Source organism: Microtus oregoni, unplaced genomic scaffold (assembly GCF_018167655.1).
Source record: "Microtus oregoni isolate MIOR12 unplaced genomic scaffold, Mior012 000001F_ref0000356, whole genome shotgun sequence".
NCBI lineage: Eukaryota > Metazoa > Chordata > Mammalia > Rodentia > Cricetidae > Microtus > Microtus oregoni.
Genome location: NW_024543060.1, coordinates 34010117 through 34034145, shown reverse-complemented (window position 1 = coordinate 34034145; position 24029 = coordinate 34010117). Strand labels below are relative to the sequence as shown.

The window sequence follows — 24029 nt, the reverse complement described above, 5'->3', positions numbered from 1 at the left end:
GACTACTCTGAAGCCACAGGTTCAGTCACATCGGCTTCTGAGGTTAACCAGTGTGTCAAGTTGAAGTTGGCAGATTCGAAATGTATTTTATAATACGTCTTATCTGGGCCCTGCGCGTGTGACTATATGATTGCCTTTGTAGATGGCTGATTCAGAGTATGCCTAGAGCAGAGAGAATTCGTAAAATATAAACTTGATTTCATCTCCTCATCAACACTCAAGAATCTGTGGAGCCACCGTTTCAGTGTGACTTTCCTTTCAGAGGCAGTAAACTGTGCAAAACATCTATGAGAATGATAAGAAAATCTTTCCTATTGGTGACTCTTAGCTATTCACTTTTAAATTAAGACTTGGCTGTTTTAAAATAGTTTCTTAGGAGTCTATATGTAGAGATGTTCATTTTCTCAGAACTGGCATGGCATAAAAATTAAGCAAGTCTAGGATTGTGTTACTTTGTCTTTAGATTATTCAGACTTCAAGAGTATAAAGATTATTTTTATCTGCATTTTTCATTTATGGATGCCTATACACAATGCACCCTATAGAACTAAGGACGAGAGAAAGAAGCTTGCCTTGTATTTCCTCCCACTGTTGAGAAGGAACTATAAATTTTCCAGCCCCATATAAATTAATGTAATGTTTCCACACTGCAGTTTATTACAGCCTGACCTCCAACCCAGAGGTCAGAGAGTCATATTGATTCAGTCAATGTCCTGGTCATTATTTCAAATGGAAGTTCACATAGGGGGATAATTGGTTATGCTGATATTCACATTTAATTATGTTTTATTCTTACAGAATTAGGTCTGCCATACTGAAGGCATGGCAATGAAGGCAGACTACCTGCGAGTGTCCTCTTCTGGTTCTTCAGAACTGAATCTTCCTCTCTCTTCTCCTCACAGAATCTCCACACCCTTGAGAACAGAATGCTAATGCTTGATGGGATGCCGGCCGTCAGAGTCAAAACAGAGCTGTTGGAATCTGAACAAGGGGTAAGCAGAGATCTCCATAGATGCCCCCCTCCTCCCCATGCCTGGGCCATTCACTTCCAGAGCAGTGTTCTCTCTCTGTCCCTCGCCTAAGGAATTAATTCTCACCCTCGTGCAACCTTAGACGTCAGCCTCCCCTTTGGAGGGGACAATGTTCTGAAACTAGGACTTCTTGCTGACCTTAGGAGACACTTATGGCTGAGTTAAAATTGCTGCTGGAAAGCTACTGAGACCAAAGTAAGGAGAAAATGTTTAAAATGAGATGGGCATAGAATTCCTCCATGTGAAATTCTAAGTTAGGAGATGACTGAGAACAGGCACGGGAACATTATTATTGGTTAAATGGATTTTTTTTGTATTTGTATCTTGCTCTCCACCCCATTGTTATAATTGTACTAGTTCTAGGAGATGGCTGGGAAAATTTGGACAGTTATTGTGAAAAGTACCCCAAAAGCAAAAGGAACATGATTTAACAAATCATAGCCAAACTCATGAACAAATGAAGGTATGGATACAATAACAGAGCGTCTCGGAACACAGATTTTGTGGGAGGGTACATAAGCTATTACTGATAACATTTAAAGCTTCACTAATCAAAAGCACAAATCCAGTATAACGATTACAGTGGTGTCCGACCATGGTATTTAAAGAAGAAATCACTGTTTCCCTGTGTACACACTGGCTACATACCTTATATAACATTGATACCACTTAACAGCACGCAAAGCTAACCAAAGAACAAAAATCAGTCCATATTCTGCCTTAGTAAAGTCTGTCCTAATATAAGAAATCAATACTAAACATCAGTAATGTTGTAGTTGAGGGATCCAAAGAAATTTTGAATGTGAATTAGCATCCCAGAAATATAGGATAGAAATCAGTGTAAGTCCATCTGGGATCCCCCTGGGTCTTAATGACTTCATGTTTCATTGTCTTTGTAATGGCTGCAGAGGCTATGGACCTGTAGTAGCCCCTGAGTTCTTTTCAGTTACTTCCACATTCCTTTGCATTTCCTGGCCGTCTGTGGCATCATAGCTTTATTTCTCCTTCTCAGCGCAAACCTGTGTTTGAAACAGGTCTCTATTCCAGCAGAGGGTGGCACTTCATCTTCATATCTGGCATTGATTTTTTTAAGTCTGAAAGGAAATGTGTAGAGAATGTCCAATACTTACAACCCCCGGTCTCTATGCTGGAATGAGGACTTCTCGATGCTGAGAGAATAGAGCATCGTTAGAGGAAAAGCAGACACAGTCGCCAGTGCTCGTAGACAAGCATTCGTGTGCTCATCTGTGCGTCCACTCAGGCTCAATAGGCCAACCTTCCTGAACGGCCAACACGCGCAGTGTGCTCTAACCTTGATTAACTAACCTAACAGCAGGCAGGTGTTGCCCTATTTCTTTAGCAGTCTGCCGTCTGAATTCATTTCATAAAATCTTAACTCTTGTCATGATTCTAGTGAAATTAATCTCTGTGTAATCCCTCCCTATCATAATGCAGGTAAGAGAGTCTTTTCTTGCCGATAGGGGAGAACGGAAAACGACAGTCTGTATTTCCCGGCGTCTCTTTTATCTCACCAAACTTTCTTCAACATGAACAGCAATAAATCTATTGAAAGCGCACATGTAAGAGAAAGCAAAAACCTACAGAAACTCATAAGCCATGGTGTGGACCGAGGGTCATTGTCACCAGCCCAATAATCTATAACAATATCCAGGGACTTCAATCTACTTTTTGGTCATTTTTCACTTTCAAGGTAAGCTTTGCGTGAAAGAGTCGGAGTTTTCAGGAAATGAAGGCCTGTATCCACAGAGTTTATAGTGAGGAGCAATTGCACGTCACATGATTTATAGAAAATTCTGTTTGCCCTTAAATATGGGCAGAAAAAAACTTGTGGGTTCCTTTAAAATCAATTTTCTTCTTTGTGAGTAGAGCTGATATTGCTCCCCTAACACTAATTTAACTGCACACGGTAGAGGGAAAGAAACATCACTTTTCTTTAGCCCTGTATGTATTTCTGGGCTATAAGGCTGGCATAATCCTCTTTTCTTCTTCTGGAGAAAGTCTCAAGAGAAATGGCCAATAGTGTTTAGTGACATGATTTTGACTGCAATACAATACTTTGTAGTACTTCAAATCTCCTCAGAAATAGATTAAATCAGCTGGGCGGTGGTGGATCGTGCCTTTAATCCCAGCACTGAGGAGGCAGAAGCAGGTAGTTCTCAGTGAATTCAAGGGCCAGCCTGGTCTACGGAGTGAGTTCCAGTCAAGACTATACAGAGAAATCTTGTATAGAAACCAAACAAGCAAACAAAAAAAAAAGAAAGAAAATGTAAAATTTTAGTGATTTTCATTTTTGAACATGTTACGATATTTTTCACCAGCTATCACGGGGGGAATTGTATGTATACTGTATGATTTCTGAATCCCAGATATGTAAACAGAGACTGCTCTTTCGTTCCCAGCTGCCCAGACCCAAATACTCATACAGAAACTATATTAATTACAGCATTATTTGGCCAATAACTTAGGCATATTGCTAGCTAGTTCTTACATCTTAAATTAACCCATTTTCTATCAATCTGTGTATTATCATGAGACTGTGACCTACTGGTAAGGTTTCAGCGTCTGTCTCCTTTGGCAGCTAGATGATGTCTCTTTGACTCCACTTATTCTCCTTATTTATTTCTGTTCAGATTTCCCACCTGACTTACTCTGCCAAACCATTGGCCAAAACAGCTTTATTCACTAATTATAAAAGCAAAATGTATACAGAAGGACATCCACATCACAGATATATATTTAGAGAAAGAAAGTTAGAATTTTGAAGATTTCCTAAATTTTCTTGATTAAAAGTCAGTTGACTTTTAATCATACAATATAAACATGCTAGAGAAATTTAAGTGAATGACTTCTTGCCCATATGGTTATGGGGTCTTGAAAATGTCAACATTTTAACATTTATTACTTACTGAGAACAAACACTGAGGAAACTCTTCTATATGGTAGCAATGGATAAGGAAGCCTAAAGTTGGTACCTTCATCGAATTTTTAATTTCCTGTTCATGATTTTGGCCTCCCTTGTTCATATATTCCTTTGTCCCTCTCTTCAATGGGATTCCCAGAGCTCAGTCTGGTGCTTGGTTGTGGATCTCTGCATCTGGCTCCATCTTTTCCTAGATAAAGACTTTATGATGATAGTTGAAGTAGTCACCAATTGGATTACAGAGGAAGGCCAGTTGGACCAAGCTCATGGGAGCTCAGGAACTCTAGACCAGCAGCTGTAGAGCCTCCAAAGGACCCAACTAGGTCCTCTGCGTGTGTAACCTGGTCTAGCTGAGGGACTCTGCAAGTAAGACCAGGATCTATCCTTGGTGCATGAACTAGCTTACCAGAGCTCATCCCCTATGTTGGGATGCTGTGCTCAGTCTTAATGCAGCAGGCTTGGTCGTGCCTCAACTTAATGGGCCCAGCTTTGTTGACTCCCTTACCCTTTGGGAGGAATGGGTGGGGAATGGGTGAGGGGGTAGAAGAGGTAGGCAGGAGGAGGGGTAGGAGGGAGAGCTCTGGTTGAAATGTAAAATGAAATTTTTTTTAAAAAAATGATTTAAAAAAGATGCACATATCGGTTTTAAGTCTTTTAAGAAAGAAAATAGATTTTGTTTCATTTTGTTTTTCTCTAGGCAACATGTTAGAGACTCAACATACACATTCTGCTTCATGTACCGTGGCTGCCTATCTTATTTCTCTCCTGTTGTTGTAAACAGTCCCTCAGGTGTTCTCCTGTTCGCTGGTCCCTGCCTGTCTCACATCCCTCCTGGGACTCGGTGAGCACACTTCAAGGACCCAAAGGAAGATGTGGTGGATAACTGGGCTGTGGGAGACAGAGCATGATTGGCAGGCCTGGTACCTCGCTGAAAAAGCCCTGAGATCATCATCTGACTCACCTTCATGTCTTTGCATCTTACCTTCACAGAAAAGCAGTTTGATGGGTGTTTGACATTCAAAATGATCTTTTTCTCTCTTCTTCTCCTTTTCAGACCTCAGAATATCAAATAACAAAATTGACTATGGTTAACTATTTCCCCTGGGAAGTTCTGTCTGCCATTCACTTAAAGAATTATATGTGTAGTTTTTGAATGTGTTTTTGGGTCAGAATGAAAGCTCCTAGAGGACAGGGGCTATTTCTTCTCTTTCCTTTTCCTATCTCTTATTGTTTCCCAGTGCATGACATGTGCTCAATTAATATGTGATTTATCTACTGCCTACCTATTCTAGCCAGTCAACGGTTTGCTAGCCTTCTTTGTCTACTTCATATGGTTAAGTGAACATTAACATGGAATTACAAATATTGGACACTCATTTTCTCATAAAGTAGCTGAGGTCATTGTCTTGTAGCTGTGTGAACTGAATAGGAACAGCCACCTATCGGCACCAGCTCCCTCTGTTCTGAGTTCCCAGGCTCATCTTTTCAGTGATGTTGACAATCAGCCCATCGTCCTGTGACATCAACTTCCCTCAAGCTTGCCCTGAGATAGGACATGCTGCTGAGCAGTCTGTGGCAAGGGAGTGTGCTCTTCTGATGCACTTCAGGGGTACAGCCAGGAATGAGGGAATGACTTCGCCCTTCCGTGACCTTGCTGTGCACACCCCGCTGTTAGGAGAGCATTAGGGAAGCTCTCAGCCTTTGGATGTTCTAACATGTTATTAAGCAAAGGAGGACAGCAGGAAGAGAGTTCTAGAACTACCACACTAGAGGGGAGGCTGAGTGCAGAGAGAGGGACTGCCTCAAAGACATAAAATGTGACTTTATTCCTGGCCCCGCAGTTTACCAGCCTGAGTGACTTTAAGCGGTTCCTTCTCATCTCTGGACTTGTCTGTCCTCGTCTGTGTAGTTGGGGTGCTGCGGGGGGGGGGGGGGGGGAGATACCACTTCCCAGGCTTCCTCTGATATCCTATGATCTGAGAAGGTCAAGGGGTAAGGGGAAACATTTCTGGTGGGAGATTTAACTGCCGTGCTCCAAACGAATCTGCTTGTGTGTGGAAGCCAAAGACAGACATTAAAGCGAGTCCTGTGTGAGTCCCGATGCTGACTCCACCAGGTGCCAGTCCCGTCGTCCATCATGTTCAGCCTCCCTTGGCATCGCTCCCTCCACTGGGAAGTGGTCTACCAGCCAGCATCACAATCGCCCACCTGCCTGCCCGCCCGCCTGCCTGCCTCTAGTGGGCGCTTAATAAACACCCTCCCTGTGAAGAAAAGTCCTGATGCTTCCAGTGCAGCTGCTGTACTTTTCCTGAGGTTTTGTCTGTTTTCAGCAGAGACCTCAACATCTAAGTTACCCTTTAATTCAACGCATGAATTTGAGGTAAATCTCAAATTGCCTGCCTCCTTCCTACTTTTTTTTTAAAAATTTATTTATTTATTAAGGATTTCTGCCTCGTCCCCACAACCGCTTCCCATTTCCCTCCCCCTCCCCCGATCAAGTTCCCCTCCCTCATCTGCTCGAAGAGCAATCAGGGTTCCCTGACCTGTGGGAAGCCCAAGGACTGCCCACCTCTATCCAGGTCTCGTAAGGTGATGACATTATTTTTTTAAGCAACGGCCCTCCAAGCTAGCTATATCCTCAATCCTATTTTTGCTTTTTATTTTCTTTTTATTTCCAAGGTCATGCTAATTGGCCCAAACTCACATGAACTCGGGTAGGTCTTGAACTTTCCGGCTTCAGAGTAGCCCGGATGACAGGCCTGCAGCCCCAGCGTTGCTCAGGGCCGAGGTATTTTGAGCATGAGTATTCGAGACGCATGAGATCGAGACACACAGAGAAAAGAGGACAATGGGGTCCTGATGATCTCCTCTGTGACAGCTTGCAGGAACTTTTACAGAAGGTTCTACAGGACACTCATAGCCCAGGGCTGCGGGAGTTTCTCTCTACAAAGACCCAATGAGCACGGTGCAGCAGCTGTAATGCAGGAGACCTCTTGCTTTATGGTACTCATTACTCCCCATCATCGCAGCCCCGGAGCTCATGAATAAGCAGGGCTCGAGAGACAGTGATTCATTCAGACACTGTTGTAGGCGTGCCTGTGTGCGATGCTGCACGAAGCAGAGGCTGTGGAGATCGGCGCTCTTCTGAAAGAGATATCAACTCTTATACTTCCTAAAGAAATATGGACAGACACAAGTCCTATATATAGCTCAGCCTGGAGGCGAGCTATGGGAACGCTTATTTAAGGCAGGCCGTTACATCGCGATTCAGCAGCAGTATAGAACAAAACAACAACAACAAGGCTCACTTTTTCCCCCTTGGTTAATGTCTTTCTTTAATTTTACATTACATCTTTAATGTATGTCCGTGTGGGGCAGCTTAGTTAGATATGGTTACTTTAATGACTTTGTCAGATGTGAGAAGGAGGCGTTTATTAAAAACCCCACTCGTGTTGCCCTTTAACAGGGCCTCATTATTTCCCCTCCCACTGTGGCACAGGGGCTGGCATTGCTGGTAAATTGGGAGAATTATCTTAGAGGTATGAATTTGCTTATCATTTCATATCCTCTGATAACCCGCAGCGGAGATGGTTTGATCTGTCGTGCAATATTGGTGTGTTAGTAGCATAGCATCAAAGCAGGGCACACACAGAAGCTGTGATCTTGTTAATCTGAGACGCCGGGGGGTGGGGGGATCTACATTCATAAAATTCATGATTTTAGGGAAGAGATATCATCTACTAAAGATGCAGAGTTGGTCTGAATTTAATAATGTCAGAATGGCCAATAAATGTATTAATAGAAAGAATTGAAAATCAATGAGCTGTGATAGTAATTACAGATAGTGCCCAGGGGAAATATAACCAAAGCACAAATCCTCTCCCGCAGGGCCTGCCCTGCGCACAGGATGAGTTGGTAATTCTGTCCATCCCCCCGTCCCTCTTGCTAGGGTCTTTCTCCTTCAGATTTACTCCTTTGTCACACCCAGTCCCGAGCCCCACCTCCTGTGATGCTATGGAGCCTCCAGGTTCGCCAGGTTTCTGCAGGTGACCAGGTCTCACTCATTAGATGAGGGGGACAGAAAACGTGATCCTCTCCGAGAGATATTTGCATTTTTATAGGGTCAGTCCATTAGAAAAAAAGAATGTTTCTTAAAGAAATGGCGTGCTTTGAGTAATTTCAGGATTTCGAGTAGGGGCAAATTAACCTTCCAAGAATTTTGAGCTTGCCTGGAGATCATGGTCCAGTTTGCTTGTCCTTGCAGTAGCTGCAGGCATATTTATATTGCAAAGCGTGTATTTCTCTCTGTCTAAATATGCTTCCTTGGGCTGACATTTGCCTGCTGATATGGTTTATTAAGTGCCTCACAAAAATATCCTACTTAACCGTTGCAGGAATTGATCTTCAGACCCAGAAGGGTTAGTTACCATTAGGAATTGACTTCCCAACCAAAAGCTAGACAAACAAACACAGGAATCCAATTTTCCACCTATCGTGCAGGAGGCGGTGACCCTCAGGAGAAGAATAAACCCAAAGGAGCTGTTTTGTGACCTCCCTGTGACTGGAGGTAGCGCTAGGGCCACAAAGCAGGGGGACATTACTCACCAGGGCATGCGATGTCTCCATGTTAAGCAGAGAATGGAACTTGGAGAGGTCCAGTCAGCTGCTTTGAGGGGGAGATTGAAAGAGGAGATGAAGTTGTTGCAGAGTGTCTTCGCTGCCAGAGTAGAAAGGCACATCTCTATCTAGAAGGGCCAGAGCCAAACGATGCTTAGAGCACATGTGTCTATATGAAGCAAAAAGAAGAGGCCTCCAGAGAACATGGGTCCAAGGAGAGGCCAGAGATACCCAGCTTGATGTTGGGTTTTGGAAACATCTGACTCTTTAAACATAACATAGTGCAGGAAATAAAAGAATATATATATATATATATATATATACATAGACTATATATATACAAGACTATATACATAGACTTGTATATATACAAGACTATATATATATATAGCAAAAGAAACTATTGAAAACGAAACCCAGAGAGGACAAAAGCTTGCAAACAAAACCCAGCCTTGCTCAAGGAATACATGAAGTTGTCTAAGACAGGTGCAGCTGGTCTTTCCGGGTCTTTGAAAAAGCAAGCCAACAACAAAAGCATTGTTCAAGAACAGCGGAAACTATAAATCCACAAAATAAAAAACATTAAGAGAAACCTAAGCCGAAGAAATCCCAGCAAACCCTCTATCCAATAATCTGTAGACAAGTGAAGGCAAGTCTTAAAGGCAGGCAGAGAAAGGGCGAGCGTGGCAGGGCATGCCTGTGATCCCATCATGGGTAAGTTGAGGCAGGAACGCATGCAGTGCAGGGGTGTCCCCTGCTACATAGCTAATTTGAATCAAGAGACTTTCACAGCCATAATCAAACCAAACCCAACAAAGCAAAAGAACAGAAAACCATATGGAGTGGGGAAACACACCACCTTTATTTGAAGGAACAGAAATCAAACTTCTTACTGAATACCATTTGGAATAGAAATTTCTTCAAGCAGAGGTAAAAGGATGATAGAAGAGAATTTAGGAGCCTGGGGAGATGGCTTGGCGATTAAGAATGCATACTGCTCCTGCAGACAACCAAAACCTGGTTTCCAGGTCCCATGTAACTCCATCTCCAGCATCTGATGCCCTCTTCTGGCCTCCAGGGGCACTGCAGCACTGACGCGTGCAAACCTAGATATAGACAAACACATATACATAAAATTGAAAGGAAAAGGAATTTGGATCTAGGCAAGAAAATGTCCACCTGAAATGACATATTTGGGTTAACTACAAACAAATACTTAAAAAGCTTTTGAGGCGATGGACATTGTACAGAAGTTAAGAATGCATATTGTTCTTCCAGAGGTCCCAAGTTCCCAGTACCCTTCTTGTCAGCTCATACCCGTCCACTTTTAGGGCATCTGGAATCCTCATCTGGACGCTGTGTGCACTGTGCACATGCCTCTGCTCCTACAATATACACATAATTGAGAACGTGACAACGTTCCTCTTTGACCTGTTTAAATGGGTACAATAATGAGGCACTGGGGCATGTCCAAGAGTGGTTGGATGAAGAACAGCACCATGGAGAGGGGAATTGAACACAGTTAACATCTAAATCTAGGTGTAGGAAAAGATGCAGTGTCTAGCTGGAACAGGTGTCATTAATATGCATAATACTTAGCACAGGACAGCGTTTTTAAAAATCCCTCCAAAGAGGCAAGTCATGTTGTTCTTAGAAGTGTAGTATTTAAATCTCATTCTTGGAAATACCAAGCAAATTTTCAAATACACAAACACGCACATTCATGTACATACACTCACACAATCTCTTTGCTTAAGCTGATCATGGTGGATTCTGTTGTTTATAAAGTGAATATGGTATATGTGGGTAATATAATCTATACCTATGTATCTTCGCTTTTCAGAAAGCTGTGCCAGGTTATAATTCTGTAAAATTGCTTATGCAGAGAAAGTAAGGTCATCCTTATGTCATGAGCAAGCTGCTTAATCCTTCTACCTCAATGTTTTCTATTCTAAAATAGGGCTGATGATAGTATCTAGCTCATAAAGCTCCTAGGAAGAGAAAGGAGCTTATGTCAAGAGTTTATATACATAATAAAAACAGATGCTGACTGTTCTTTCAGCCTGCAATGCCCTGGCTATTCTCTGTTCTTTTACTGCAGTCTTTTAGATGACAAGCTCCAACAGAAACGCCTTCTTCTACAAAGCAATTCCATTAGTGAATCTTACCTGAACTCACTACCCAGTAATTTAGCAGTTAATTGAGCTCAATTCTGTCTTGAGTCCATTAACTCTTTTTAGCTTGGTTTCAGTTCGATTTATTTAGCAAGTCTCAGAAGTAGAACATGTTGTTAGGCATGAGTCTGATTTAATGGAGGTCTATGATTTATCCAGGGACCATCTTCACATTAATGTCTCAGTGAGAATACTGGAAGGTGCATAAAGGATGCCGTGGGTGCTTGCTCTTGTGTTCTTGGCCATCAGACACCCTTAGTCTTCTTGCTGCAATAGCACTGCCATTAGGGTGACATTTGTCACTAACAGTGGTTATGTAAGTTTGGCGTCACAACCAGCTGTGTTCTAAGTTGATGCTTCTCCATGATACTAAACCACTGTTTAACGAATGCTGGAAAGACCCCAGTGAAAGAAGCACACGATGATTTTTTTTTTTACACTGGATTCTTCCAGCTATGGCAATTTTTTTTGTTGAAAAATAAAAAAAAAATTTTTTTTGCCTCCTCCCAACCTCCCATTTCTTTCCCCTTCCTCTGAGTGAGGTGTCCCAGACCCAAAAAGATGAACATGGGATGTACTGCCTCATAATTGGTTTCTAGCCATAAATAAACGACATTGAGTCTATAATTTGTGATCCTAAAGATGATTTTTTTTAATTTTAGACTTTGAAGAATCATTCCCATAATTGTTTTTTTTTCTCAGAAATGCCTGTTGAAATCATGTTTTCTGTTAATTAATTTTCTGAAAATACTTAAGCTAGTCTACTTTCTTTGGTGCTGAAAATACTTCTTCTAACTTCTGAACTTGTAGTATAAAGCAAAACCTGGCAGCCTTTGGACTCATGCCCTTGACTCATTGAGCAGATAGGCAGGATATTAGGAGCATGAGTCTGTACAGGGCAAATCGAGAAGATAATGAAATCAGTCCCCAGAAGCCCATGGACACACAGTGGCCATTGTGGAGCTGCAACTCAGGCCTAGAGCCCTTAGCCACAATCTGAAGGGGTTAGCTACCTCTACATTTGAAGTGCTAGTGCATCTATACATTAGGATTTTTCACAGGACTACGAGTGGAGGAGTAGATGAGCTCCTGGCTTGAATTAGTGCTAGCGCATGATTTAAGTAGAAACGGAACTGAGTCTTACTGGTAAGAGTTTAGACAGATGTCATGAAGAGAAGAAAGGACTGTCTTGATGGTGTCGAAGTGGCATACAAATGAATGTCAATCTGTGGACACATGACCTGTCCTTACCCATGGCCTCCAATCTGATAACAGACATATTTTACTAAGAGACGATAGTTATTCTTTGTTTTTCTAAATTACTTGTTATTGTTTCCTTTTATGTGCTTGGGTGTTTTGCCTGCACATATGTCTATACATCAAATGCATGCAGTCGTCATGAAGGCCAGAAGAGGACATTGTCTTCACTGGGCCTGGAGTTACAGATGGTTGTGAACTGCCTTGTGGGTGGTGGGAATTGAACCTTGGTCCCGGAAGAACTGCCAAGCCTCTTAACCTGTTTGCCATTTCTCCAGTCTTTCTTCTTTTGTTTTGACTGTAGATTTCTGTGTTTTATAATGTTGGTCCAGTATTGATTTTGAGTGATTGCCATGAGAGTGGTCATTTTCCATGTCTCTCAGAAGACCCTCCACGATACTGGCAAACTGATCCTTCCCTGCGTCCTGCCCTCCCACCTCTTCCCCGTATTCCTATGTGTGCAGCTCTTGACTTCTGAATTCTCATGCCTGTTCAGCTAGTTGAGAATTCATTTAGATGAAATTGGGATTATTGGTACTTGTTCACAGGAAAGCTGTGCTATAGTTAAATGGTTAGACGTTTACACTTCATGGTTCATTTCCTTTTGAGCTCTTTGTGCCATCCCATTTGTCTCGTGCGACTTCGTTACAATTCTGTATAGATGGTTTGGGAAGAGGCTAGGGGCTTTCTCTGGGCCATGGATCTTATGGAACCAGAGAGTCGGTGCTGGTCTATGAGATTTTCAGTTGACTTCCAAAACCAGGAGAGTGGTTCTACAGACTCTGTTTAACACAAGTCCATTGGAGCTGGAGCTGTGCCTGAGGTTCGCCTGATCCCCAATAGCTGCAGCTGTTTGACTAATTCAAGCACAGAAATCACATGGGCCTAAACCCACACTATTAACTCTGTGTTTGTGGATTATGAGCTCACAGGGTGGAGTTATACTCACTCTGCACAGTAAGTTATAGTTATGTATATTGTTATGTATATTGCCTTAGATTTCTTGTTACGTACTTATTAAAATGTGCTAAATGAACGATGAAACGAACACACAGATGTTAGCCTTGAAAACCCTGGAAACTGTGTGTATAGGTCAGCCTCAGGATGTTATAGTTTATTACATACTTTCTTATTTAGAGTTGGCTGTGTTACTTCACACCTCCCTGAAGGTCTGTAGCCAGTTAACCGTTGATGAGCAAGGGAGACATTCTCTTCAGTGGCTTAGCCATGGTTAAAGAATCCATGTTCCCAAAAACAGGCTCCACTCCATGCTTAAGAGTAAAACTGAATGAAATATATTAATTAGGTCAGTAAACAGACAGAGGAATGGAGCACTATGGGAAAGGAGGGGATCAGCTGGAGGGACAAGTAAATGAGAGGGTAATGGCACTGAACAAACATGACTAAAATACGTTAAATGCGTGTATGAGGATGTCAGAGTGAAATCCATTATGAACATTATGCACTAGCCAAACACAATGGAAGAGTTTACCACGCTGTACCTGAGAGTGATCTGCACATTTCTATGTACAATGCGTGTTCTGAACACTTCCTGGAATATCATCATAGAATGCTTATATTCATTCTTTGAGCGGCTAGGGCTGGAGTCTTATCAGATATTGTGATCATCTTTCATAAAAGAAAATGGAAATTTTGCTGGGCCCAGGTGGAATACAGTTCAGTAATCATTTGTACTGAATAGTCCCCATGCTGGTGTTCCTATGTGGGGTTGATGATTAGGGCATCTTTTGGTTACTTTGGTGGGAAGAGATATCAGTCCAAGCACTGGAAACCTGAGGAATGAAGTAGAGTGCTTACCAAGACACGGGCAGCTGGAAGTGGCTGCCTGGTGTTCTAGGTTCTAACTTGGACTTACCGGAGAATCTCTGGGAATAGAAGATAAGCAGCGTTAGGGAGAAGTCCAAGTGGGTGTTCTCTTGGGCAACATATATTCTCCATCTGAAAGAGAGGAGATTAACATGGCACAAGGAGGACATGAGCATCTGTGAGATGGTCCACATTTTTTGCTTACATTATTGGTATATTGTCATTGTCATAATATCTAATAAAAAGGCTCATGCGAATAAGGGACGGAAGGAAGGAGGGAGGAGTGAAGAGATAGAGAAAACAGGGTAAACTAAATATCTGAGCAAAGACAGAGGTCCGCATTGAAGATTCTCTAATGCTAATTGCCCAATTCAGTGACTGTGGCGAAGATGTTACTGGCCCACAGCCAAGTTTTCTCAGGCTGCGATCCCACCTAAGTAGCCTTTCATTCACCATCTTTGTGTGTGACCTAAATATTTGTGACTGTGAAGTAAAATAATTTTGAAACATCCAGACTACTGACTTCCAGCACTGCCAAGGCCAAGGACGTCCCCAGACAGATCAGAGATTCCTCTGCCTTCCTCCTTAACAGCCTGATGTGTCCACCAGTGCATTAAAAAACCCTCCTTGTTTACGAGTTTCTTTTTTTAGTATAAAATTATTGTAAACATGTTATGACATTGGAACGTGGCATTTGGAGTTACCAGAATCTGTGTGCCTGGACCATGGTCGCTCACATTTGGCTGTGGTAAAATACCTCTATTCTCTCTGAGTGCTATCTGTGTTCCCATGGTTTCCAGGTGGTTCCTATGCGTACTCTTGCTGATCCCATTACAGAAAGATGGAATGTGGGCCCTGGGTCATTTGCTTTCGGCCCCCGTGACTTCTGAGGTGCCACTAGCAAAAGTCACAGAGCCTCTTTGGTAAAGAACCAGTGGAAGGTTTGGCATCCCACCTGTGGCTCCCGGTCTCGTGCTGGTAGAGCAGTGAGCACAGAGATACTGAAATGCCTTTTGCGAGTTTTTTCTTTTTGCATTGTATCTGAAATTATTTAATAGATGCATGTAAATTCCTGAATGTCACACCTGATTCCTTTAAATCTGGGTGAGAGGCGTGAAGAAATTGCACCCTAAGTGCTGCATTAAGTGTGACAGAGGGAGGACGGTGTCACCTTCTCCAGCAGCCTTTGAGTTCCTACAGAGACTCTGAATTGCCATTGTCTTGACCAGCATTGTACTCCGCTCTCCATGGGCGATTACCAGTGGATCTGCAGCCCTGTGCTTGTCTTTGAAGCCTTCGTTCCTGTTTTTTTTTTTTTTTTTCGTTTGTCATTGACATTTTATTTTACCTCTTCTCTGCTAAGAGAGTGAATGACTCATTTAGAAGTTAAAAAAAAATACTTGAACTGCTTAAAATATTGATGTTCTAAGTGCCATAACTTGGAAGAGGAAACCTGAAAATTGGCATTTAAATTATGTCTGCAAAGATTGCACATCTTTTGTAGAGCAGGAGAGCAGCTATTGGAGGGAGCTAATCAGTGCTGGAAGTCATCGCCAAAAACCTCTCTGCAGGGCTGTGGTACTTGACTCAAAGCTACCCTGTGGAGGGGTATGAGGGGTACTATTCAACCTGTGCTCCCCAGGCCAGTCAGAACCCGAGCACAGGATTTTCTGGGGTATAATATGAAGATGTCTGATTTCTAAGTTTTAACTAAGTTTTTAGGGGGGTTATGTTACCTGATATCTTACACAGTATCTGGAACAAATGTATGAGCTTTCAAGCGGTGTTTGTTTTTATTCCTGCCTTGAAATCTAAAGCTGTGTTTCTCTGACACAGGATCTGTGGGTGACAATGGAGTAATTTGTACTCCATTGTTTCTGTCCCCTTTGGCAAAACTGATCAGAGTTTGCTTCTTCTATGGTTGTAAGAAAAGATGGGTTCTGTTCCTGTGTTGCCTGCAAGACAAAAACAGTGAGAAAGATTCCAGGGTCCTTCACACAGGCCCCTGTCACACTGCTGTCCTTGGAAAGGATCACAGAGAAAAGAGAAAACAGGCCTGCTGTAAGTAGACCTTAGTGGACTCAATCAAGTGGGCACAGCATGGATCTAGTCTATTGGCAGTAGAAATCCCCAGATTTTGTGTTGCTCAATAACCATGATTTCCTGAGAATGTTTGAACGTGTAGAAAGAAAGAGGCTGGAGAAGGAAGGGCTGTTTGTATGCAATTAAAATCACTCCTTGTCCTGGTGTCTTAAGCACATACATAGAAAGTTCACTAGTTCTGAGGCTACGTTTTCCTGTATAACCCTTTGGTGCAATCCTAGGAATAACCAATATGTCTAGTAACGGAGGTATCACTTTTGATCCTGAACAGCTCAGGAGTATATTTTCTCCTTTCTGAAGGCAAGATCTAGAACACAGGTGGAGAAAGAAAGAAAGAAAGAAAGAAAGAGAGAGAGAAGAGGGAGGGAAAGAGAGAGAGAAAGAAAGGAGGAAGGAAGGAAAGAAAGAAAGAGAGAGAGAATGAAGGAACGAAAGAAAGGAAGGAAGGGAAAGAGGAAAGGAGAGAGAAAGAAAGAAAGAAAGAAAGAAAGAAAAGAAAGAATCAAAGGAGCATCATCATCATCCAGAAGGTGTATAATGTGGGTTGCATAGGGATTTTATTTGGTCCCAGCAGAGACATTTATAAGTGCTTGAATTACTTCAATACTTAGGCTAAAAAACCTGTGATGGTGTTTGGAGACACTTCTGAAAGTAGCGGGGTAACAGAGAACAATGTTTACAATCAGGGTTTGTTGAGGTTCTTTAACACAGACCACTGCACTTGGCTTTTATTGTAGCTGTATTTCTAGCTGAAGAATTCATTCTTAGAATTTGTAAGTGTCTGTCTGAACCAAAGCTTTGAAAATTCCTTTCCAGTGTATACACACAATGGAAAAGGCGAGTTTGGGTCAATTTTCTACTAGACATAAAGATAAAAAGTAATATACGTCATACTAATGGGAGAGTGTTCTTAGCCTGTATGTTCTATCAACTTGTTTGTCGTATGCCTTAGCTGTGCTCAGCATGGTCCGGGGGAGAAAGATGACATGCAATGAGCAGCTAAACATAACCATCAAGGAAGCCTGCTTGCTATCACTTATTTTGGAATGGATGGAGAATTCTTTGCAAGGGCATGTGCACGTCTTTACGTCGGAGAGCAAGGGTGGAGACAACCATCGGGGGAATTGATCACATGAATCATTACACACTGTGACAACATTGGAGAGAGTTAAAAAGCTGAGTGGACAGGGACAGACAAATCTGCCAAATGCTTTTGATTGGGAAAGAGAGAAAAGCAGATTTTCAAGCATTATTCACTACAGCTATATCTTAGTTCTGACTATTTTGCTGAGGGATTTGACTATACACCAAAACTGCTTTTTAAATACTGGACTGGCCTTTCTTTGAACAAATTACAGCTGTGGTTCACCCAGAAGGCTGCTCGCCCACACTTCGTTGGTAATCTATATATTAAAATAAATTTACCAACAGATGCAGACTGCATATACATATGTATTTGCTTTTCTGGGTGTAATTACAGATCTGCATATATAAATATATTTGTTTTTTGTGCATATTTTATGTACATGTTTCCAATACCTATACATATGCATGCATGTATATATCAGATAATTCATATATATGTTGGAATATTTGCACATAAATAATTCTGGATGCACAAACAGCAAACACTTTTCTCACAGTACTGAGAATGCCATACACAGATTGGATTTTCTAAACAGCTGTGGTTGATGGATAGTTTAGACCTTCAGTAGAAACAGTAGCTGCTGCTGATTCTCGTAGACTGTCTTTCCATAAACTGGGGAAACTGAGGGGGGTTAAACTCGAAGTCAGTGGTAATAGTGACCTGCTTGCCTATCACCTCTATAAAGATGCAGCATGGAAGGGTTTAGCCAAGACTGTTGGCCAGCATCCTTTGTTTACCAGATCTCCTTCACCTGGGAAGCAAAAACAGTGCCGTCCAGCATTTCAGCCCACTTGAAGGTGTTTCAGCTCAAGTGTTGATTATACGCTCCAGATATCTGGACACATTCAAATGAAATGTTTAGAACTGATTTATGACATTATGAAATTTTGGCATATTTTGCTGGGAATCAAGAGTCAATAATGCTGCACCAACAATTAAATAGCATCTCACCCGTGAGGATCAATTCTGAAATGATGCCGCCAGTCATCTAGGACCTAGCTGTTGAAGGGAGTTAATTTAATCTTTTCTTGTTTTTTCGAGAGGATTTTCGTTGCTGTTATTGCTGTTGTTTAAATTTTACTTTTTTCATCCTGGGTTTGGAATTTAGAGAAAGTCATCTTTATTATATCAAGATAAGTCAACAGGGGAAGTGCAGGCTATTTGTGTGCAATCTAGAAAGGCCTAGAACAGGATACCAGGATATCTTTAACATACTGTCTTGCTACATTCTGCTATTGTGCTAGCCCCCACCTCATATTGATCTGATGTGCTAATAAACATTCTAGAAAGATCCATGCTAATACTTGGGCGAATCCTTAGAATTCGCTGCAGAAACATCAGAACTCAATTTATGAATGTGCTTCTTAGTTTTGACTAGTCCTTAGAAAGCATGGGGACCTCCTTCATCATGTTGGTACCTGATCAGCTTGTGATATTTGTCAACTTCTCTTCATAACCCAATTGTTCTTGAAACCTGTTCATTCTGAGGTCTTTACTGTGTGCTCAACCCTTGGGAGTTTGGCAGCAAAACTCAAAGCAAGAACTGGAAGCAAATGAGGCAGGATTAAAAAGCCAAGCAGGAGCAGGGCTGGAAACCCCTCAGTCTAAAATTCTCAGGGTCAGTTAGAGTTCTCTTAGCAATCCAAGGGATCTGACTGGAGAAATTGAGCATGGAGCCAAATGCAGAACCACAGGTAGGAAGGAAATCCTTGCTGGGTAACTGGGCCTTCTGCCTTTTCTGGAGCAGGCAACTCACTCAAAGTTGGTTTTATATTAAGAGCTTGTATCCCATTGACCTGAAATTGTGTCTAATGCTTTATCAGTCTGTCCTTTGTGAGGAAGTATTTTTAAATGAACCTAAAATAGATCTGTGTAGGAATTTGTGTAGAGTACAGGAAGATGGTGAGAATGTGCCTCAAGGATGGAAATGTTTATGTAGCTTCTCTGCATCATCATTTGAAGGATTGGATTATTCTAGTAGCATCTCAGACAGACACACACACACACACACAGACACACACACACACACACACACAGAGAGAGAGAGAGAGAGAGAGAGAGAGAGAGAGAGAGAGAGAGAGAGAGATCAACGTGGCAATATTGCCATGGAAACAAGACTTTGTGTAGGAGGAAGATAACTTACACATTGGAAGTTATATTAGGGGGAAATGATGGAAGGGGAACAAGTTAGTTTTAGGATTTTAGGTTTTATCAGTTTTCATTTTGTGCCCTAAGTCACCATTTACTTGGAAACTATTCTGTTAGTCCTTTGCACTCACTGTTGTGAATGACCTGCATAAAACAATAATAAATTTAATTGGATTAAGCACTTAATAATAAGTGCCTTGTTAGGGGACTAACTTATCTAACTCAACTGAACACTTACTGGCCTATTAGAAATGATGCTGTTTTCATTTCCTACTGCACCTTCATGGAGGATGAACTCAATAGATATTGTTTGATTAGGATTTTAATTTAATTTTACTTTTATTAATTAACACCAATTATATGGGAGCAAGGATCACTCCTAGGCATTTGTATGTGCTAGTTATGTTCTGCTGTGTTCTATTCACACCTTAGTTTTGGTTTTGATAATGTCTTTTGGATATTAATGTTCAAGGCCTTGGGTGCTAGATGTTTCTACACCAAAAAATACAATTATTTCTGACACACAGAGAATCTGCACTCAGCAAAATTGTCTGGGTTTGCACAAGAGAATAAAATTGTTTAATGTTTCTGGAGTACTTGATTGATTCAACACTACTAACAGACTTATTTTATTTCTTTTGAATAGATCTTGTAGTTCACCTCTTGTATGTCCTTTTTATCCTTAAAAAAAAAAAGAACCCTGAGACTATAGAAAGAAACCATTAAAGTGATAGCTACAAATTAATGACACAGCCCAGTTTAACAAACGAGCATAAACCAAAATCCTGGCTCTTAAAACAAGTGACTTCATGTTGTCCTAATAGATACATTAGACATAGTGGAGGCAAGTTCAAAAACAGATTTTTCAAAGGATTTTGTGCATGCAGCCATTATGTCTGAATCTAGGAAGGGCCAGGACAATGACAACTCAGGTTGACCATGGAAAAAGCTGGTCTAATGATGGGTCAATGTCAGCCTGCAGTACAGGCCCAGGAGTAGTGTGAAGACTCATTAGTAAGGCATGTATAGATTTCATGGTGAAAGTATTCCAGGTTGAATATCAGAGTATCACTTACATTCATGCTGAGGCAGATAAGTAATTGGAACATACAAGAAAAATAGAGTTTTCTCTTAGGTTAAGGCCAATCACATCCCAGGCACATAATCCATGCTCTGCATTGAGCAGTATACATTTTTGAATCTTATTTACACTTTATCAATAGAGACAGAATCTAATCAAAGAGATGGTTATTGTTTGACATAGTTGGATAAAAGAGTAGTCAAGGAATCCTCTGTGAGTCTTTACTATAATTGCTGGCCACATGTCAGCATTTTGTAAATATACTCTATATCTAATTAAGTGAAGTTCAGTTAAATATAAATGGCAGTATTGTCATAGGAGCTTATAGACACTCACCCACTTATAGCCTGGAATACTAATGCCAAGATGCAAATCTTCCTATTCCTCATCTCCCATTTCTTTGTTAAATATTAATATATTAATTTGTATAGCCACTGCTTGCCACGAAAGCTTCTGCTTCATCACCCAACCCATCAAAGTTAAATAATATCACTTAAGCCTCCATTTAGAAAATAGAGGGTTTTGCTTAAATATTATGATAGGCAGAGAATAGGAAGCAGAGGCATGGGCAGCATTCGTTTGCATTAGCTTTATCAAGCACTATGTGCTCAATATTGCATTCAACCTAGTGCATTAATTTATCCACCATGGTTTTCTATTGTCAGATTTAAGGCAGCTGAAGGGTAGGTGTGGGCAAAGGAAATGACCTGGGTGTTTCTGCTACAGCCACACTCAAACATCTCAGATGCCTCTTAGCTTTGGACCTTGAGTTCCAACCAGTTTTACTCAATAAATATTTGCTTATAATGGGCTATTGTTTCTATGCATAACTAAGATTTAGTCACCAGAAGTTTGTGTGCTTGTTTCTTGTGATTCAATTCTTGGATTCACTCAACGTATTGTAACGGGTGTTTTTCAGTCTCGCCAGTCAGCTCCGAAATAATGGCACAGAGACTTGTTATTAAGTATGAAAGCTTGGCCTTAACTTTGGTTATTTTTAACTAGCTCTTGTAACTTAAATTAAATTAACTTAAAACAACCCAGTCTTATTAATCTATCTTCAGTCACATACCCATCCTGTTTCTTCCATGACTCCTGGCATCTCTTGGGTGCCTAAATTCATCTCCTACTTCCTCTCTCTTTGCCTAGAAGTCCCACCTATCTCCCCCCCCCCCCCCCCGCTTAACTATTGGGCATTCATATCTTTCATAAACCAATGACAGAAATACATTTTTACACTGTGTAAAAATATTACACAACAATGTATGGGTTTTCATGAGCTGTTATTTCGACTAGTACTGTAAATATACAAGATTTTAGGCATCATTTAAAATGATCAGCTTTTAAACCTTTGTATGAGATATGTACATGTGCATGGATGAGCTCTTCTTCAACCCAGAATACTGTTCATTTGCCTCTTTCACACAGCACATTTTTTTTTAAATTGTGATAATTTAAACATTTTAGATGTCATAGAATATATGTAACTCTATAAGAAAGGTATCAAACACAGGCATAATGGGAGCAGAAAACCCTTTAAGTCAAATTAGTTGCATGTGGAAGGGTAAGTGATGGTTACCAGGTGAAGGATTTCTCAAGGTTGCTTCATTCGTCCTTGGAGAAAGCTAGATTTCTGTGGGGAAAATATTGTGGAAAAGAGAAGTATAATGGAGCTCAAATCCCCTAAAAGGCAAAGTCCATCCTGATTTTCAGTTGTCTGGGATTGCTGGGGGTGGGAGTGGGCAACTTCTACATTTGAAATTTAAGAGTAGAAATGGACTAAAAAGAGGAAGAAATAACCAAGATTTATTTGCTCTTAGGGGGAAATCACAAAATAGGTAGAATTGTAAGCAATCAAGACTAAATGATAAGATGTTAAGGAGGGAATGTTTAGAAGAAAACCTTAATAAAGAAAGCCAATGAAATGCTGTCAACTAAACAAGTTTATGAAATCCCATAATAAAAAGTTTAAGACATTCTAACATGTTGTGGAGATGAAAGAAAAATATTTGGTACCTATGTATTTGGAACTACTAGGCAAAAATAACCAGTTAACTGTAACTAATATTTTCAAGTCATACTAAGAAAATGCTGATTAAATTTAAATATTTGTGTGTGCATATTTCCAAATATCTAAGATAGTCAGAGAATGTATAGCTATATTCTGAATTTTTTAAAAATTAATCAGTACAATATTGCATATACCAGAGAGTAGGCTTCATAGACTTTTAAAATATATACATTCAAGTAATCATTATACTTGAAAGAATGATAAGCTTTGAGACAGGGTCAAGCAATAATAAAGAAATTTAAAGATTAAAAAATATCTATGGCTTTCAACCAAGGCTGTCAACCTATATACTCTGTAACTAAAAGATTGGTTTCTACATTTTAAATGATTTATTTATTTGTATTTTATGTGTGTGTTGCTGGCATATTATTTCATATACTGTGTGTATATATAGTACCTGTGTAGGCCAGGAGAGGAAAGTGGATCCCTGGAATAAGGGATTAAAACCTGAGACAGACAGCTGGGAGCTGCCTTGTGCTACTGGGAAACTTGTCCAGGTCCTCTGCAAGATGCGCTCTTAACTTCTGAGCCACCTCTCTTAGGTCTGGTCTCCCTTTCCTTAAAAACCAGTTATAAAGCAGGGAATGCATGCAGGGAACACATGAGGCATACAGTGTCTCAAATATCTGCTCTTTGAAACTTCAGAATAAAGTGTATGCAGATCCCTCAGACCAAACAAGAACAGAAACTTTGTAAGGCCAAGGTGATTAGACTGGCATTGGATAGCTCAAAGGGGAAATGCAGAAAAAGCTGCAATACAGACCTCTAGGAATTCAAGCAGGAACCAAGGCTTTTATAACCAGGCAAAAATAAAAATAAAAAAGGAAAAACACCACCATCTCTGATTGCTAACCTCAAGAGTTCTGCACCCCAGCGGCCCATTCCAAGACCTAACCAGAAAGAATTTTGGCAAATGAGAGTACACTGGGCCATTTTTTGTCAAATTTTTGACAATGAGCATGTAGCATATTTTGCTCTGAAATCTAAACATCAAAGACTATACGGGTGTCTGAGTGGAGCTGTAAGGTAGAGCTGAAGGTGAAACGTGAAGTCCATTGACTGACGTGGGCAGAACGAAGCCAGTCAGCTGTGAGAATCAGCGAGGGCTAGACCACAGAGCAGCAGAGACCAAAATTAAATTCATTAATGCAGCAAGTATCAAAGATTTCTTACAAAATGTTTGGCTGTCTTTTTCCTCTTGAATTGGTTTGTTATTTTTATTTGTTTTTTTAAGGCAAACCTCAAACTTGCTCTGTGATTGAGGCTGGCTTTAAACGTCTGCTCCTCCGCCTCCCAGCCTTCAAGTTCTGGGATGACAAGCATGTGCCACCACGCCCACTGCTACTCTTTATTTCTAGCAGAGAAATACTTATAAAGCTGTTTTCAATGCAATTAGCGGAGATTCACAGGGCTGTGGTTAGCAATCTGGCATACGCTGCTCAGAATGTTGTTTTAAAGTCCTCGCTTAAAAAGGTAATAGCCGAAAACCCACTCAAGGTAATATTTATGCACAAAGTTGCTCTCCAAATATAATTTAAAGAGAAAAACTGTTTTATTTAAAATGCATAAAAGGCATATTCTTTCTGCCAAGTACGAATCAGTTCCTGTGGTCACTGCCAACATCAATTGCCT

General features: G+C 40.9%; 1 protein-coding gene across 1 annotated transcript in view; it reads left to right on the top strand.

The window, feature by feature from the left end:
• The window catches only part of Klf12 (Kruppel like factor 12), a 379112-nt gene that overhangs the window by 157527 nt on the left and 197556 nt on the right, over window positions 1-24029 (top strand). The window contains exon 3 of the mRNA XM_041666771.1: window positions 903-992. Coding sequence (XP_041522705.1) covers window positions 927-992 — 66 coding nt within the window. The 5' untranslated portion in view covers window positions 903-926. The remainder of the gene's footprint in view (window positions 1-902; window positions 993-24029) is intronic.